This window comes from Gouania willdenowi, chromosome 13, assembly GCF_900634775.1.
Source record: "Gouania willdenowi chromosome 13, fGouWil2.1, whole genome shotgun sequence".
Classification (NCBI taxonomy): Eukaryota; Metazoa; Chordata; class Actinopteri; order Blenniiformes; family Gobiesocidae; genus Gouania; species Gouania willdenowi.
Window position 1 is genome coordinate 18020468 of NC_041056.1, and position 15331 is coordinate 18035798.

Below are 15331 nucleotides of genomic sequence, written 5' to 3' on the forward strand. Positions count from 1 at the left end.
TTCCAAAGACATTTTAAACAGTAGGGAAAATATAGAGATAATTCATATACAGTATTTTGACGCCAGAAAAAACACCAGCGTTCTCATATATGTGCTCTTATTTTGAAAAGAACAACTTCAGGTCTCATCATGATGAAAAACGGGCGTTTTTTTGTTTTTTTCCACTGGTATTTCTGTTTTTTGGTTTTTAGAAACAAAAATTGAAAATCAACCGCTTTTTAAATGTGTGTTTATCACTTCTTGACCACAATAAATAAATTTGCCTTTAATTTCAATTTTAGTGTTTCAAAAATTGGAAAAACAAAAAATCAATTAAATAACCAATAGTTTTTTGTTTTTGTTTGAACGGACAATTCAATGACCAAAACATACACTGAACCTCTATGTATGCTAAATGTGATTTATTTATTTATTATTTGCAAATTATAAATGTTCCCACATTGTTTTCTTCCATCATGTTTGCGTCACTTGATAAAACAGTTGTTTCTCTTTTTGCTGGTCGTCTTACAACATGAAATGTACACATCTGCCTAAGTTTGTTAATCACTACTCGATCTGCATTAGCGATGTAAGTAATGACCATAACAGTAAGGTTGGTGCATAATTAAAAAAAAAATAAAAAAAAATACAGGTTTTCTATTGATTGACAGGTGGGTAACTACAGAAAGCCTGTTATTGTTTTATTCCAAGTTGTATGTTCACAAAGGTGACACTTCACCTACAGGCTGTTACACTGCTTTTTGTTCACTGACAGTCATTTTGACATGTTGACCAAAACATCTTGACATTGTTTGTCATTCAAGAGAAATAATAAAAAAAAAAAAAAAAAAAAAAAAAGGTTTCTCATTCAGTTAGGTTTCATTGCTGTCTTGATTGATGGGACACAGATGAGAAAACATTGATTACCTGTTTGTTCTAGAGAGAGCAAAGGAAAGGGGTCAGAGAGTGTGTGTGTAAATCTATGTTTATGTACGTTCCCTCTCTCCTGTGTACTTGTCCCAACACTGTGGACATCTTGAGTCATTAGCTGTAGGCCATCTTGTTGCATTATTACCTTGAAGCTGTGCAGAGACAACAGATGGCTGAGTCCTGTTTCTGTTTAGGTGCAGGAGCCAGAATTCTTTGTTGGCTCTTCAGCAGAGAAATAAAAGCAGGCAGACAGAGCTGAATGGTGCAGAGCCTATTAAATATATCCACGCCTTTGGATGCAATACCCACTTTCTGCTTTTATAAAACAATTACTGACAGCATAACATTTAAAATCAGTACCATTATTGTCAATGTGGAACAAAATTTAAATTATATTCTAAATTATTATGGTACAGCAGAGATACTGCATTCCTTTTTTCACAATTAGTAATGTTGGGATTGTGGGATTCCAGTTAATGTGTTTATATATTTATATGTGAATTGTGCATTTTTTTTAAAAAAATTATTATTATTATTTTATTTTATTTTTTTGGGTGGCTGTATTGTTAACCCCTTATTTTTTTAAGCTTCTGCTCCAATATTTCCATTCACAAAAAAAAAAAAAAAAAAAAAATCATCATGAATTAAAATCAAAGGTTTATGCTGGATTGATTTAGCAATGCATAACACGTTCAGCTGACGTACCAAATGTGTGGTGGCATATAAAATAGCTGGAGTATATATGATACTCTCGTTTGATTTGAACGTGTAACATTAAGCAGATGTGATTTGTGCATTAATAGGCCTACATGATATATGTGACAGTGTCTTTTGTTCTCGGCTTCATTTGGCAGGAAATAAGGCCTCACAGAGATATTCAAAAGAAAATCTTGTTTTTCAAACAAAAGCCTCTTGAGGATTTATGCTAATTGCTTGTCATAAAACAGCATCATCTTAATCCCTGAGTAAATGATTCATTCCTTGGATTTAAAGAAAAAAGAAAATAGCACTGGTGCATTGGAAAAGATGAAGAAAACCACAGACTTGGATGTAAAAGCTGCACATCTTGCTGCCCTCAGGATGGGTTACATTTATTGATGCTAGGCACCAAAATTATATTTCCTGCATCATTAACCATTGTTTTTTTTTTTTTTTTCACATTACATTTGTATGAAGAACCATTACTTGATTCCTCTTCAAGAATTATTTCTTTTGGTTTTCATCTTTTCATCCATAAATGGCCATTTGCTACATCTAGAGGATAATGTGTAGTACTACAGCAGACAAACTGTGTGACAGCAGCAGCATTTATTGAACTGTTGTTTGGATAATGTTATTTAACTTGTCATTTTACATCCTCTGAAGCTATGACAGTGTGCCACATTTAACCAATAGCACAGAATCTTTAAAGTCGAATGACAGTATACTATTACAGATCTATTATATGTGTTACTGTTTAACTGAGGTGACAAGTAACAAAATGCAAATATACTTGGTTACTGTACTTTAGTGCATGGCAAATGTTTACTTTTACTCCTTACTTTATTAAACAAATATAGGTACTTTCTACTCCTTACATTTAAAAAAAATAAAAATGAGCTAGTTACTTATAAAATCTTCGAAGATGACGTCACAACATCAAAAGACGCAAAATTTTGGTCATATGAGCTTTTTTCTATTAGGCAACTCCCATAGTTTTATAGTTACATTTTCAAGTTTATAAAAATGTTAAACTCAAAGCTGCTCTGGGTTTAATTGAGCATTTGCATTCTTCTTAAAACATTTTATCTACAAATTGAGTGCTAAATTCTCCAGGCATTCATAAAAAATAACAGATACAATTTATTTCCATGTACCAGTTTTGTACAAGTTCTAAAAAAAAACACTATTTACAAATTGTATTTATTATAAGTGCTAAATTCTCCAGGTGTTCAAAGGTAACAGATTTAACTTGTATCCATGTACCAGTAAAATAAAAGATATGGAATTTGCTGGTTTAAAAACCATGTTTTATTATTGAAGGAACATTTGTTTTACTTTTTTACTTAAGCACATTTAGTAGCATGTATTTTTTTTTTTAACTTTTACTCAAGTAAGGGAGCAACTGCAGTACTTTTACTTTGACCAGAGACATTTTTAAATCAAGTATCTATACTTTAACTTGAGTTCTGAAAACTAGTACTTCTGCCACCTCTGGTGTTTAAATGTAGGTTCTTGCCAACTTCACTTCACGTTGAGCTACAGATGCAACAATCCTAGCATACACAACCAACTTGTAGATGCAACATCAAACTAAAGTGTCTCATCGAAAGGAACAGCTGCTCCCATGAAGAACAGATCCTGCCATTTAAATGTCCGGTGCATTCAGATCAAATTCACACAACAACTCAGTGTGACATCGATGAAGGTTTGTGCTTTTGTCTTTCCATCCACGTCGAAGTAGCCACGGCCAGCTGGGAAGTGAGGCTTGTCGAGCGTATCCTGCAAAACACACCAATGAGAGAAATGAGAGGAGAGATTCTGTCACTTAGAATCATTCATACTTCATCATTTTATTGTTACACTTGATATCTGCTCTGTTGCAGGAATGTGCTGATGTAAAACAGGTTTGAATAACTAGAGGTTGTTGGCTTTTTTTTTTTTTTTTCATTTTAACAAACCTGGCCATCTGAATCCATTCAAAACACTGAGCTTTGTTGATCTACACTGGAAGCCTGTCCTAATGCACAAAAGGGAAACAGTTAGACCAACCCTAAGCAGCATCATGCCAATAATAATAAAAAAAACCCCAAAGACATGTGATGTGTGTATTGGTTTAACAAAATGAGTGGGAGGTATTGTATCTCCAAAAAGAACAATCTGTCTCAAGGATGCTCTGTTGGAGAAGGCCTGTGGTGGGACCAACACTGACACTTTATTGGTTCATTTTCAACTCTCTCGCTCTCAAGTACCCCTCCATTGCGTACCGCTAGGGGTACACGTACCCCCATTTAAGAAGCACTGCCCTGCACAAAAAAGTAGCCGCTGATAGGATCCTGTCCATGCGCAGCAGGACTGAGATGTTCAGGAGGTCTTTTATCCCGGCTGCTATAAGACTGTCCTGCTAATGTGCACTTTTATTACTATTGTTCGTAACTTTTTAACCTTTTATTTATTTATTTGTGAGTATGTGTGGAATGCACAGTATGGCATATGCTGTATGGTACTGGGCACTTGAATTCCCCCTTCTGGAGATGAATAAAGTATCTATTTATCTCTGCACTAACAAAAACTCAGTCCTTTTTCTTTTTTGATATGCATAAGTTGTCTTTAAGTTCATGAAAACACACTAAATTCTGTGGACATCCAAGGGAAGAACCAAGTTCAACTTCTTCTTCTTCTTCTTCTTCTGTACCTTTTAATATGTATGTGTTTTTCTTTTTTTTAATGAGTATCCTTTTAGCCTCATAAATCTTTCCGTACTTTCCTCTGAAATTAGAATTATGGATACCAGTCATATGTACGTATGGCTTCCCCTCAGTCTGTCTCCATGTTGTCCTGCTTGTGTTGGAGGTCTGCGTTGATGGCATCTTTATACAGTTCCACTTAATCACCCTTCTTTTTCTCACCTCTTTATGTTCTTCCAGACACAAGGCTGGAGAAAACTCTCATAAATGTCATCACAGTTGAAGGTCAATAACAAAATCTTCTCATCAAAGTGTATTGTTAACTTTCTTTTTTTTTTTGCTGACCTTTCCATCCAATTGTCCCACGTTGCTCAGCTCCACCAGCTAAGGTCTGCAGTCACCATTGTTCATTTTGACACCAAATTAAAATTTAGTTTTAAGTCAAAATCTAATCATCAGGACTATTTCAGTTAGTTTTAGTCAACTAAATGACATTAAGATTTTAGTCGACTAAATCTGTTAAAGATATTGTTGACTAAACTATGAAGCATTTATGCATTTTATTTTTTTTAAAAAAAGATGTCATTACAATTAATCAACCTGATATGGTGTGAAATTAATGTTTGAAATTACAGATTTGACATGATCAATGCGTACAAGATCACATTATCACATGAGTTCTGATAGGATTTTGATTAGTTTTGGTTTTATTAGTTGAGAAAAATGTCATATATTTCGGTACAGTTTTAGTCACAGTCACGTTATTGTCACGTTAAAAAATCTAGTCCAAACTACGGCAGAAATTTTCAATCAAGAAAATGAACACTGGCAATAACATTTATCTCATCACTGTCAGTCATTTTGCATGACACCGACTCACCTTGTGAAGCTAATGAATGCAGAATTTAGCTAATGACTCATTGTTATGAATAAAATAGAGACTGATTTATAGCTTTATCTGTCCGTAGAACAGCTGATATCCTTGGAGTCTTTTTTTCTCGTACCCACAGCTTTTGAACAAAATCTCTCACCTTTTTTTTTTTTTCTCCAACTTTGCACCTTTTTGACAACCTTCAAGATAAAGGATATTGTAGATTATATAATTGCATATGGACAAAATAATGACCAGACACTTGTTCTAAATACCTAAATTTATGCCTCCTACTTCAATTGTTAAGTCTGTAGTAGCGCTGGGCGATTTTGCCTAAAAAAAAAAAATCTCTGATTTTTTAAAGAAAAATTCGAGTTTCAATTCAATTTTCAATTTGTTTTCCAATGCACTTAAAAATAACTGCAGACATCAGATATATTGTCAAAAGTGCAACTTTATTGCTGTGATTGTCCTCAAGAGTTAAATGCATAAAACAATCCCAAAATAAAAAGTAAATGAGACTCTGTCATTCAACTATTTCAAGCGTTAACTCAGGTTTAAACAAAAGTGCAACAGCAACGTCACAGTAGCTTAAATTTTCTGATTAAGAAATCAGATAACGACATATTTTATAACATTACAATTAAAAACATAAACTATTCCCTTAGCATCTGAGCATAGTACAAATAAAAAATTATACATGCCAATACAAATTCGATAAATCTATTTTTTGCTTAGCCTTAGTTTGTAGTGGATTCTTTAATCGTTTTAGACAAGTTGCAAGCTCTTAATGGGCTGAATGGAGGTTGGCTCCTAATCTTTATTGTTTATTTTCATGAATAATTTAACCTGTTCTTCTTGTTTTTAATTTTCTTTATTATTATAGATGTTATGGATGTACGGTTTGATGTCCTGGCTGCCTGACATGTTTTCTGGATATATTCCAGAACTGTTTGTATTTTTTTTTTTTTTTTTGGTATACAGCTCAGCGTTACCATGGTATCCAAATGTTTTATTCAAATATGTCTCTGAAAACCAATGATAAATAAATATTTGTAAACAAAAAAATGATTATCAAGACAGACAAGCTATTTGATTAAGCTAAGCCTCCGCATTTCATTTTTGAATTTCTTGTTCATATAATTATTGAATTATTATATAATCAACCATTTTTTTTAATAAACAATAATAAGTCAAAACAACAACTGCCCTAAAGTTTATGTGTGTGTTCTACTTTATGTGTGTTCTTAGACAACTTTTGAGAAAAGTATTCTCTGAAGTTTTCTTTGCTGGTGTGGAGCACACTTAGGTTTTCTATTTAATGGCAAACTGTTCGTTAGTATTTTATGGGTTCCTAATTTGCACATTTCTAATTTACCCCAATAGGAGTATAGCTATATTTTTCCATGAATGAAATCCCCTTACTCAATTCTGGAACCTTAACAGTCATCATCAGTTATTAACCTAGAGTACCTAATATAGCCTAGAATACACTTGTCAAACCTATAACATCTGTAGACTTGTCATTTTGTCCAGTTGATAACAAAATTTTAAAAAATAAAAGTCTACATGTATGACTTAAACTGAAAGGTAATGATCAGGCTACTTCCCTCACGTTTCATTGTTCATAGAAAAGTGGAACACAAAACATTAAACTGTTTAAAAATCAATGAAATCATTAGAACATTAAACAGAGTTTAAAATCAACAATAACAACATTAAATCAACAATAAAAGTATTTAAAAATAAATCTCTCTTATATGCAGTAGAGAAAAGGAGTGCTTTTGACTTGGCTTTAAAAATGCTGTCTTTAGCTCTGCTGCAGTTTGTTCCACTTCTTTGCAGCATAACAACTAAAAGCAGCGTCACCATGTTTGCTATGAACTCTAGACTCCACTATCTGACCTGTGTCCATAGATCTGAGAGACCTGCTGGGTTCATTAAGTAATTAATTAATAATGTTATGACAGTTTAGTTTAAAATGTACATCATTCATTTCTTAATCATGTAAAAATGTTATTAATGCGCATTAGTGTATAGGAATGAATTCCAACTTATTTTTTCTGCCAGACAAACATATGACTAGTTATTAATGCCAAGCATCATCAGGTTTTTTGGACGCTGAATTTTTTTTTTTTTTTTCAAACTTTATTCAAAAAATATAAAACAGTACAGAACAAATACTGCAATAACAACCACCAGGGGGGACAAACGCACAGAGGCACAGCTTCTGAGTTAAAATATTATACAAAAATATTGAAGAGAACACATATCAGAAGTCTTAATGGCTTTCATATTAATGGAGTGTTTGATGGTTTTCATATGTTGTTTGACTTCATTTTCAGAAACAGAAAGCAGTGGTTTCTGTTCTGTGTATTGACATTTGTGAATATGCCATTTAGCTAGAAGTATAATAAGGTTAATGATGTAGAATTGATTCTTTCTCACAGATGTACTGTATAATCGATAAGGCCAAACGATGTGTTCAAAGCATAAGGAGAAGCAAGGTTCAATACGAGCAGAGATCACTTTACAGATGTCATTCCGCAATTTGTTAGAATAGGGACGAGACCAAAATAGATGAAAAATGTTTTCAGCGTGTCCTTCACAGAACTATTTTATAATAAATAAAACGTCTTGAAGCAAATACGTTTTGACTCAATTTGTCCTCTGAATGATCAATATCTTATGATGAACATATATACGGCGACTTGATTTTTCATCTCTACGTTTAATTTTGATATTAACTTGGTAGAATATCGCAATATATCGTGATAATATCGTATCCTGATCCAAGTATCGTCATACGTATCGTATTGCAACATCCTTGCCATTACTCACCACTAGTGGGGGGTGAAAGTAACTAGTAACTTTTACTCGGAGTACTATTTAATTGAGCTCAATTTTACTTGTACTTGAGTATTTCATCTATGACTTACTTGTACTTAAGTACAATTTCAATCACGTGACCGTACTTGTACCTATCAGTACTCTCACAGCTCTATGTAGCTGACAGGGTCCAAATCTTTTTAGACGCTAAACTAGCTGAGGCGCGCGCCCGGCTACCCTCATACATCGTGAGCGCGCTCGGAAAAGGCGTGGAGTTGGCGAGGAAGTAGGAGGGCTGAACGGAAGAGGCCGTCCAGCAGAGGAAAGGGCCGCACATACACGTCACGAGGGGGGAAACAGAAAACTACTGGGCAATGTTTAATTGCCACAATAATTTATTCAGACTCTGATCTCGTGTGAGGCCGTAGTTTTTTTTTTTTTTTGGTAACCAGGCTTCAGCCCCGGTGAGCCCCCCGTGTTTCCCCGGCTCTCAGCCCGCAGAGGACGGCGCTGACTCCGCTGTCACACAGGCGCACAACTTCCCGTCGGGACACGGCGTAGAGAGCTGCTGCTGGGGATAAAACAGAGCAACGGCGTCGGTGGTTGTCAAGAGCAGAGAACACGTTCCAGTTCGGAGAAACTGTGCCTTTGTCCTCTGGTGGAGGGCCAGCAGGGGCTCGTAGAATTAGCCTCCCTGGGTCCCGTATGGGCACAGGGTACTTGATGCAGAACATTGCTCTGGACCTCATCTACACTTCGGACTTTTAACCATAAAATGGATGTTAATTTTTCTGATGGACGTTTAATCCAATAGTCGTCCCTCCTTCCTATCACCCCCAGTCGAACCCTGGCTCGGAATCGCCACTCAGGCGCAGTCCTCACAGGGGGTTACCGGATCACCATCGCCAGGGCTAGCTCACTCCAGGTGGTGGTTCGATCGGTCCCCCTGTGACCTCGCCTGCTCGCAGCTCTGGCCAACCCTTACCGAACCCGGCCATGGCAGGGAACCTGAAGAAAGGCGGGGGTCTCATCAACATGATGAAGGATGCCTTCCAGCCTCATCATCACCACCTCCACACCCATCACCAACCCGGGGCCGTGGACAAAAAGACGGTGGAGAAGTGCTGGAAACTGATGGACAAGGTTTGTGGTGACCACTGCTAACCAGCGGTTAACGTTAGCTGACTTGTTGACTGCTAGCTGAGCTCAGCTAACTAGCGATAAGCTAGCTAATCTACGGCTACGTCTGCTCTGTTGATGCTAACGTTAAAGTTAGCTAATCAGCTGGGATAGGGTCGCGCAGCTAACATTAGCTTGTATCCAACTCTTACTGTGTTGTGTTTTAATGCTTCCAGCTAAAGTCAATGTATTTCTTTGACTACAACGTGACATTTTATAAGGTTCGCTCACTGACAGTAAATGTGGAGTGCACATGTTGGCTAATACTGATAACTCTCGGCTAACAAGGTTAGTTGAAATGTATTTTGGTGAAGCAAAGCTGCTTTACAAACTGTTTGCTATAATAATAATAATAAACAGATAAATGTACAAGAATCTTTAAGGAAGATGCACTCGCGAGGCTTTATTCACAGCTTTATTTCTTAAGTCAACAGTTTGAACCATAGTTTCCTGTAATTTTCACTTCCTTTGTGAGGCCTTAGTTTAAATATTTAATGAAGAATATTTCCCAGACTTAATAAAGATTGCATTTACTGTAGCATCATCACTCCAAAATAAGTCGGTATTCGTCCCTCAATGGTGACATGTCAGTAAAAATTCAATAAGATGTTTTGCAAAGTAATCCAATAATAGATTTTATTGATTGATTTTGCTCTTAAAATGGTTTAAGTTGCTACATTGACCAATTGTGCCCTGGCCTTGCCTACATTATGCATTTGCATGGTCCATTCAAGTTTTTTGTTCAGATTAAAGCTTGGGTACTTGTAGGAATCTGAAATTTAAGTCTATTTCACCAACATTTTAAATTTTTCTCCCCAACTGATCTGATAACTGAGAATTTGGCCAATAACTGATAAAGGTACAAATAACTTTCCTGATTTTTGGCATTTATGGAAAAAAAAAAAAGTTTAAAAAAAAATCAAACTTGAGATTAAGAAAGTGATAATTATTTTTACAGTCTATTAAAAAAGTTTTTGATGTTTTTTTGATGTTCTGTAGTGGCTGTTATATTACGTCTAATTGCTATTGTTTTTTTAGTGTTTTTCTTCTTCTAGGACTGTAAATGTAGGCGGCGGCTACGTGTACTTAAACATATCTGTAGACTGTCACTCTATGGCTACGCAGCGCCCCCCATTGGCCAGTTTAGGTCACGTGATATGTGCACCACGTGACTTAAAGGTCCGTAGTTTGTATTTTAGCTCATGTTTATTTTTAGCTGCCCCGCTAACCCTTTTATTTTAGCCCTAACCCTAACTGTAACTCTAACTCTATTCCTAAACCTAACCGTAACTCTATCCCTAACCCTAAAATGTTTATTTTTGTCAGATATATATTTTTAAAGGTGGAATTTGCCGTGTTAAATATGGTAAAATGAAGGAAAAAAAATTATTTGTCAAATGTCTTGCAGATGGTAAATGTGATGTCTCCCTCCAAGCTTGCATAGAAGCTCCATACCAGCGATGACACGTTTTGGTTAGCTTATGTTAACTTAAACAATTTATAGCAATGAACGCAACGATGTTTGTCATGCATGTATCTAAACTGAAACCCAATCTTGTGTTGTAGGTTTATGAAAATCAAAATGTCTTTACCCCCCTCCCCACACACACACACACACTCACACACCTTTTTTGCTTTTTTAAATCAAGCATTGAACATATGAAAAGCTGTTTATTGACACAATGAGTGCATTTCCTCCATTGATATCCCCAGGTTCATTTGTCTCTCTCTGATTATTCATATTTTTGCATTGTTTTCACCACTAGCTAAACTATCCGTATATCGTAGCGTACCTTCTTTGTGAGAACGCTGGTTCCCCACAACAAGAAAAGCAGGTGTAAACGCCGGATGAGTTGAAAACGTTTGTAGTTTTTCCAGGTTAGGTGAGCTCTAAGTGTGTTCAGAGAACAGCACACTGGTACCCCCAGATCACAGCTGCAAGTTCACAACAAACTAGGTGGTTCCATTTTGTGCACTACCCATTCAAGTGTTATTTTAAAAATAATGTACTTTTTGTATGAAACATTCTTTATTTCATACAAAGCTAAACAGATGGATGGAGGTAAATCACGTGTTAAACTCAAGACCCGGGGACTAGGGCTGGGATAAACAATTATTTTTTAAACAATGATATTTTTTTAATGCTACGATTAATCTAACGATTCTTTTTTTCCAGTTCCATTCGACTCGATTCAATTATCAATTATCTCCCCATTAATTGACTAAAAGTAATTTATACATGTTATCTAAAATGAGAAAAAAAAAAAAAACATGAATTCCTTAACATTGCAATACAGTACATGCTTATTGCTCCTCAACTCAAAATTCAAAAATAAAGTTAAAGTAAAATATAAAACTACAAAATAATGCATTTAGAGTCAGAGGTAGCATTCAATAAAAAAAAAAAAAAGGCAGTCATGGTGCCTGTCATGGTGTCCTTCCTCAACCAACAGAATGTAATATTTATGTTTAAAACACATTGGCCTAGCTTACTGAAAAAATTGCATCTTTTAATTCTTCATACACATAGAAATAACCTAAATTAATACTCTGCCAATCACATTTTTCTTAAACTCAAAATTCCAACTCTAACACAGAAAGTGCTTTTCCAACAAAAAACAAACTTTCCCTTTACCATTTTTAAATCAAAATTTCAGTGCAAAGAAATAATATTTGGGGATTTTATCTCCTTTGAATATATGTCATTCTTACTGAAGGGTGATTCAAGAGTTCTGTTTTTAGTCGTTTATAGACCCCCAAAATATTCTGGAGAATTCATGGATGAGTTTGCTGAACTGCTGTCAGTTGTATGCACTGAATACAACTTTTTAATAATAACAGGTGACTTAAATATTCATGTAGACAATAACATGGACAATACTGCCAAAGAACTGTATGCTTTAATGGATACTTTTGGTCTTACACAACATGTGACTGGTCCGACACACACTCAAGTTCACACTTTGGATCTGGTTATCTCTAAAGGTGTTGATATCTCTGCTGTTGATGTAAGAGACTTAGCTCTATCTGATCATTTCTGTGTCTTTTTTGACCTAGAGACTGTAACATCTGTTCCCCCTAGTTATGTGTGTTTAAAGAAAAGGTACATAAATGAGAACACAAGTGCACAGTTTATGGAAGCCATAGCAATGACACCAACAGTGAGTGCTGAGACAGTTGATGATCTTCTGGATGAGTATAATAGAAAAGTCTGTAATGTCATAGATGTGGTGGCTCCAATCAAAACTAAGAGAAAACCAAACACACAGAAAACACCTTGGAGGAGGACTGAGATAATGCAGAATTTGAAATCTGACTGTAGAAGAGCTGAGCGTAAATGGAGATCAACAAAACTCCAAATTCATCTAGAACTGTACAAAATAAGTCTGCGAAAATTCAATGATGGCTTGTTCAAAGCAAGGCAGCAATACTTTTCTGAAATTATTGCCAAAAATGTCAACAACTCTCGCACGTTGTTTTCTGTAATTGAAAAGCTCACAACCCCCCCAGATCAGATAGCCCCTGAATTACTGTCAGCTGGAAAATGCAATGAATTTGCTGTATATTTCAATGAAAAAATACAATCAATAAGGTCAAACATTAGAACAAACCAGCAAAATCACAAAAAGCTTGAACATCTTCAACCACTGAGGGATGAGTCAACTACAATGTTAGAGTTTATTACAGTGAACCCAAAAACAATAGAGGAGACTGTTCAGCAGCTGAATCCATCAACGTGTTGCCTTGACACAATACCCTCAAACTTCTTTAAAACTGTTGTAAAGTCAATTGTCACTGATTTGTGTCAGATAATTAACTGCTCATTCCAATCAGGCACCGTAGCAAAATTCCTGAAAGTAGCTGCTGTGAAACCTCTGTTAAAAAAGAGAACACTGGATGCCTCTATACTGGCTAACTATAGACCAATCAGCAACTTTCCATTCATGGCCAAGATCATTGAGAAGGTGGTCTTCAACCAACTGAGTCAATTCTTAACATTCAACAAAATATTTGATAAATTTCAGTCAGGTTTTTGTTCTCATCACAGCACTGAAACTGCTCTTATCAAAGTGATCAATGACATAAGGTTGAACACTGATTCAGGAAAAGTATCTGTTCTCATTCTGTTGGATCTAAGTGCTGCATTTGACACTGTAGATCATACAATTTTGTTGCACAGATTGCAAACATGGGTTGGACTAAATGGAAAAGTAATGCAATGGTTTAAGTCATACTTGGAGGAGCGAAGCTATTTTGTAAGCATTGTAAACTTTGAATCTGACAGATTACCAATGTCCTGTGGGGTTCCTCAGGGATCTGTTCTTGGACCTATTCTGTTTAGCCTTTATATGCTTCCTTTAGGACAAATTTTACAGAACTGTAAGGTTGATTATCAGAGCTACGCAGATGACACACAACTATATCTATCACTGAACCCAGATGACTATGGTCCCATTGAGGTGTTGTGTGACTGTTTAGAAAAAGTAAACTGCTGGATGAGTGAAAACTTCCTTCAACTAAACCATGAAAAGATGGAGGTGATTGTCTTTGGTAACAAGGAAAAGAGGACTGCTGTCAGCAATTATCTTGAGTCTCGATCTTTAAAAGCTAAAGACCAAGTCAAAAACCTTGGTGTTCTGATTGACTCAGATCTTACATTCAGCAGTCAGATCAAATCTATCACAAAAACAGCCTTCTACCACCTAAAGAACATCTCCAGAGTGAAAGGTTTAATGGCTCAGAAAGATCAGGAGAAACTGGTCCATGCTTTTATATCCAGCAGACTGGACTATTGTAATGGTCTTCTGACAGGAATCCCCCAAAAGAGCATCAAACAGCTACAGCTGGTTCAGAACGCTGCAGCTCGGGTCTTAACCAGAACAAAGAGGTCAGAACACAATACTCCAGTTTTAAAGTCTTTACACTGGCTCCCAGTCAGCCTCAGAATAGACTTTAAAGTTCTGCTGCTGGTGTATAAATCTGTGAATGGGTTTGGTCCAGAATACATCAGTGACATGTTAGTCAGGTATGAACCCAGCAGGTCTCTCAGATCTATGGACACAGGTCAGATAGTGGAGCCCAGAGCTCACAGTAAACATGGTGATGCTGCTTTTAGTTGTTATGCTGCAAAGAAGTAGGACAAACTGCCAGCAGAGCTGAAGTCAGCATCCAATGTGAACATTTTTAAATCAAAGTTAAAGGCACTTTTTTTTTCTCTACTGCATATGATTGAGAGAGATTTTTTGTCATGTTGTTGATGTCATGATGATTTTACTGATGATTTTAATTGATTTTACTGATGATTTTAATTGATTTTACTGATGATTTTAGATGTTCTTATTGATTTTAAACAATTGAATGTTTTATCATGTAAAGCACATTGAGTTGCCTTGAGTATGAAATGCGCTATACAAATAAATTTGCCTTGCCTTGCCTTTACCTTAAGAAAGTGTTGTGTGAGTGTCTACACTGCCTTGCACTGTTAAAACTAGGAGGAGCCACTCACGTTAGCCACTCACGTTTGTTTTGGTCGGACGACTCATCAGTGCGGATATTTAGTGTCGACGTATTTTTTACAATGACGCGTTGTCCCGGCCCTACCGGGGGCCAAATTCGGCTCTTTAAAGCACCCAATTCAGCCCTCAGGAGAAAGTAAAAATGACAGAAAACATGAATTATTGTGTAAATTACCAAATAATCCAGTTGTAGATACAGTTTCTCAAATTCATTAACTCCACATTATATTTAGGGGCTTTCATTTTTCCTTTGTTTATATCACATGAATGCATTTTTAATTGCAAATTGTGGAAATAACTGTCTTTTTTTCACATATCTTGCAATTACTCACAAACAATTCTACTAAATTCCACTAATTTACACAAACATTGGTAACAAAATTGAGATTTTTTTAAGTGAATTGAATAAAGTTCAATAAAGTTAAAGTTGTTCTTTTTTTCCCACCTAAAGTCTATGGTCAAACTGGTCCATATTTGGCCCCTGGACTAAAATGAGTTCGACACCCCAGCTGTAAATGGTCGTTCAGTCAAGATTTAGTTTTTACTTTAGTCTAAGGAAAGTATTTAAACAGTAGATCTTCCCATATGAATTTGGTTAACTTTTGGACTCTGTGTACTTGGTGTAGAAAATCAACCAGGCC

At 35.8% G+C, this 15331-nt stretch overlaps 1 protein-coding gene across 3 annotated transcripts in view; it reads left to right on the forward strand.

Annotated features, from left to right (window-relative positions):
* The first annotated feature begins 8283 nt into the window (after positions 1 to 8283).
* The window catches only part of cbl (Cbl proto-oncogene, E3 ubiquitin protein ligase), a 36537-nt gene continuing 29489 nt past the window's right edge, over positions 8284 to 15331 (forward strand). The window contains exon 1 of one of the 3 annotated variants that reach the window (XM_028464122.1): positions 8284 to 9138. In XM_028464122.1, the coding sequence (XP_028319923.1) occupies positions 8992 to 9138 (147 nt within the window). In that variant the 5' untranslated portion in view covers positions 8284 to 8991. The remainder of the gene's footprint in view (positions 9139 to 15331) is intronic. The other 2 variants (XM_028464121.1, XM_028464123.1) reach the window with 2 other exon arrangements.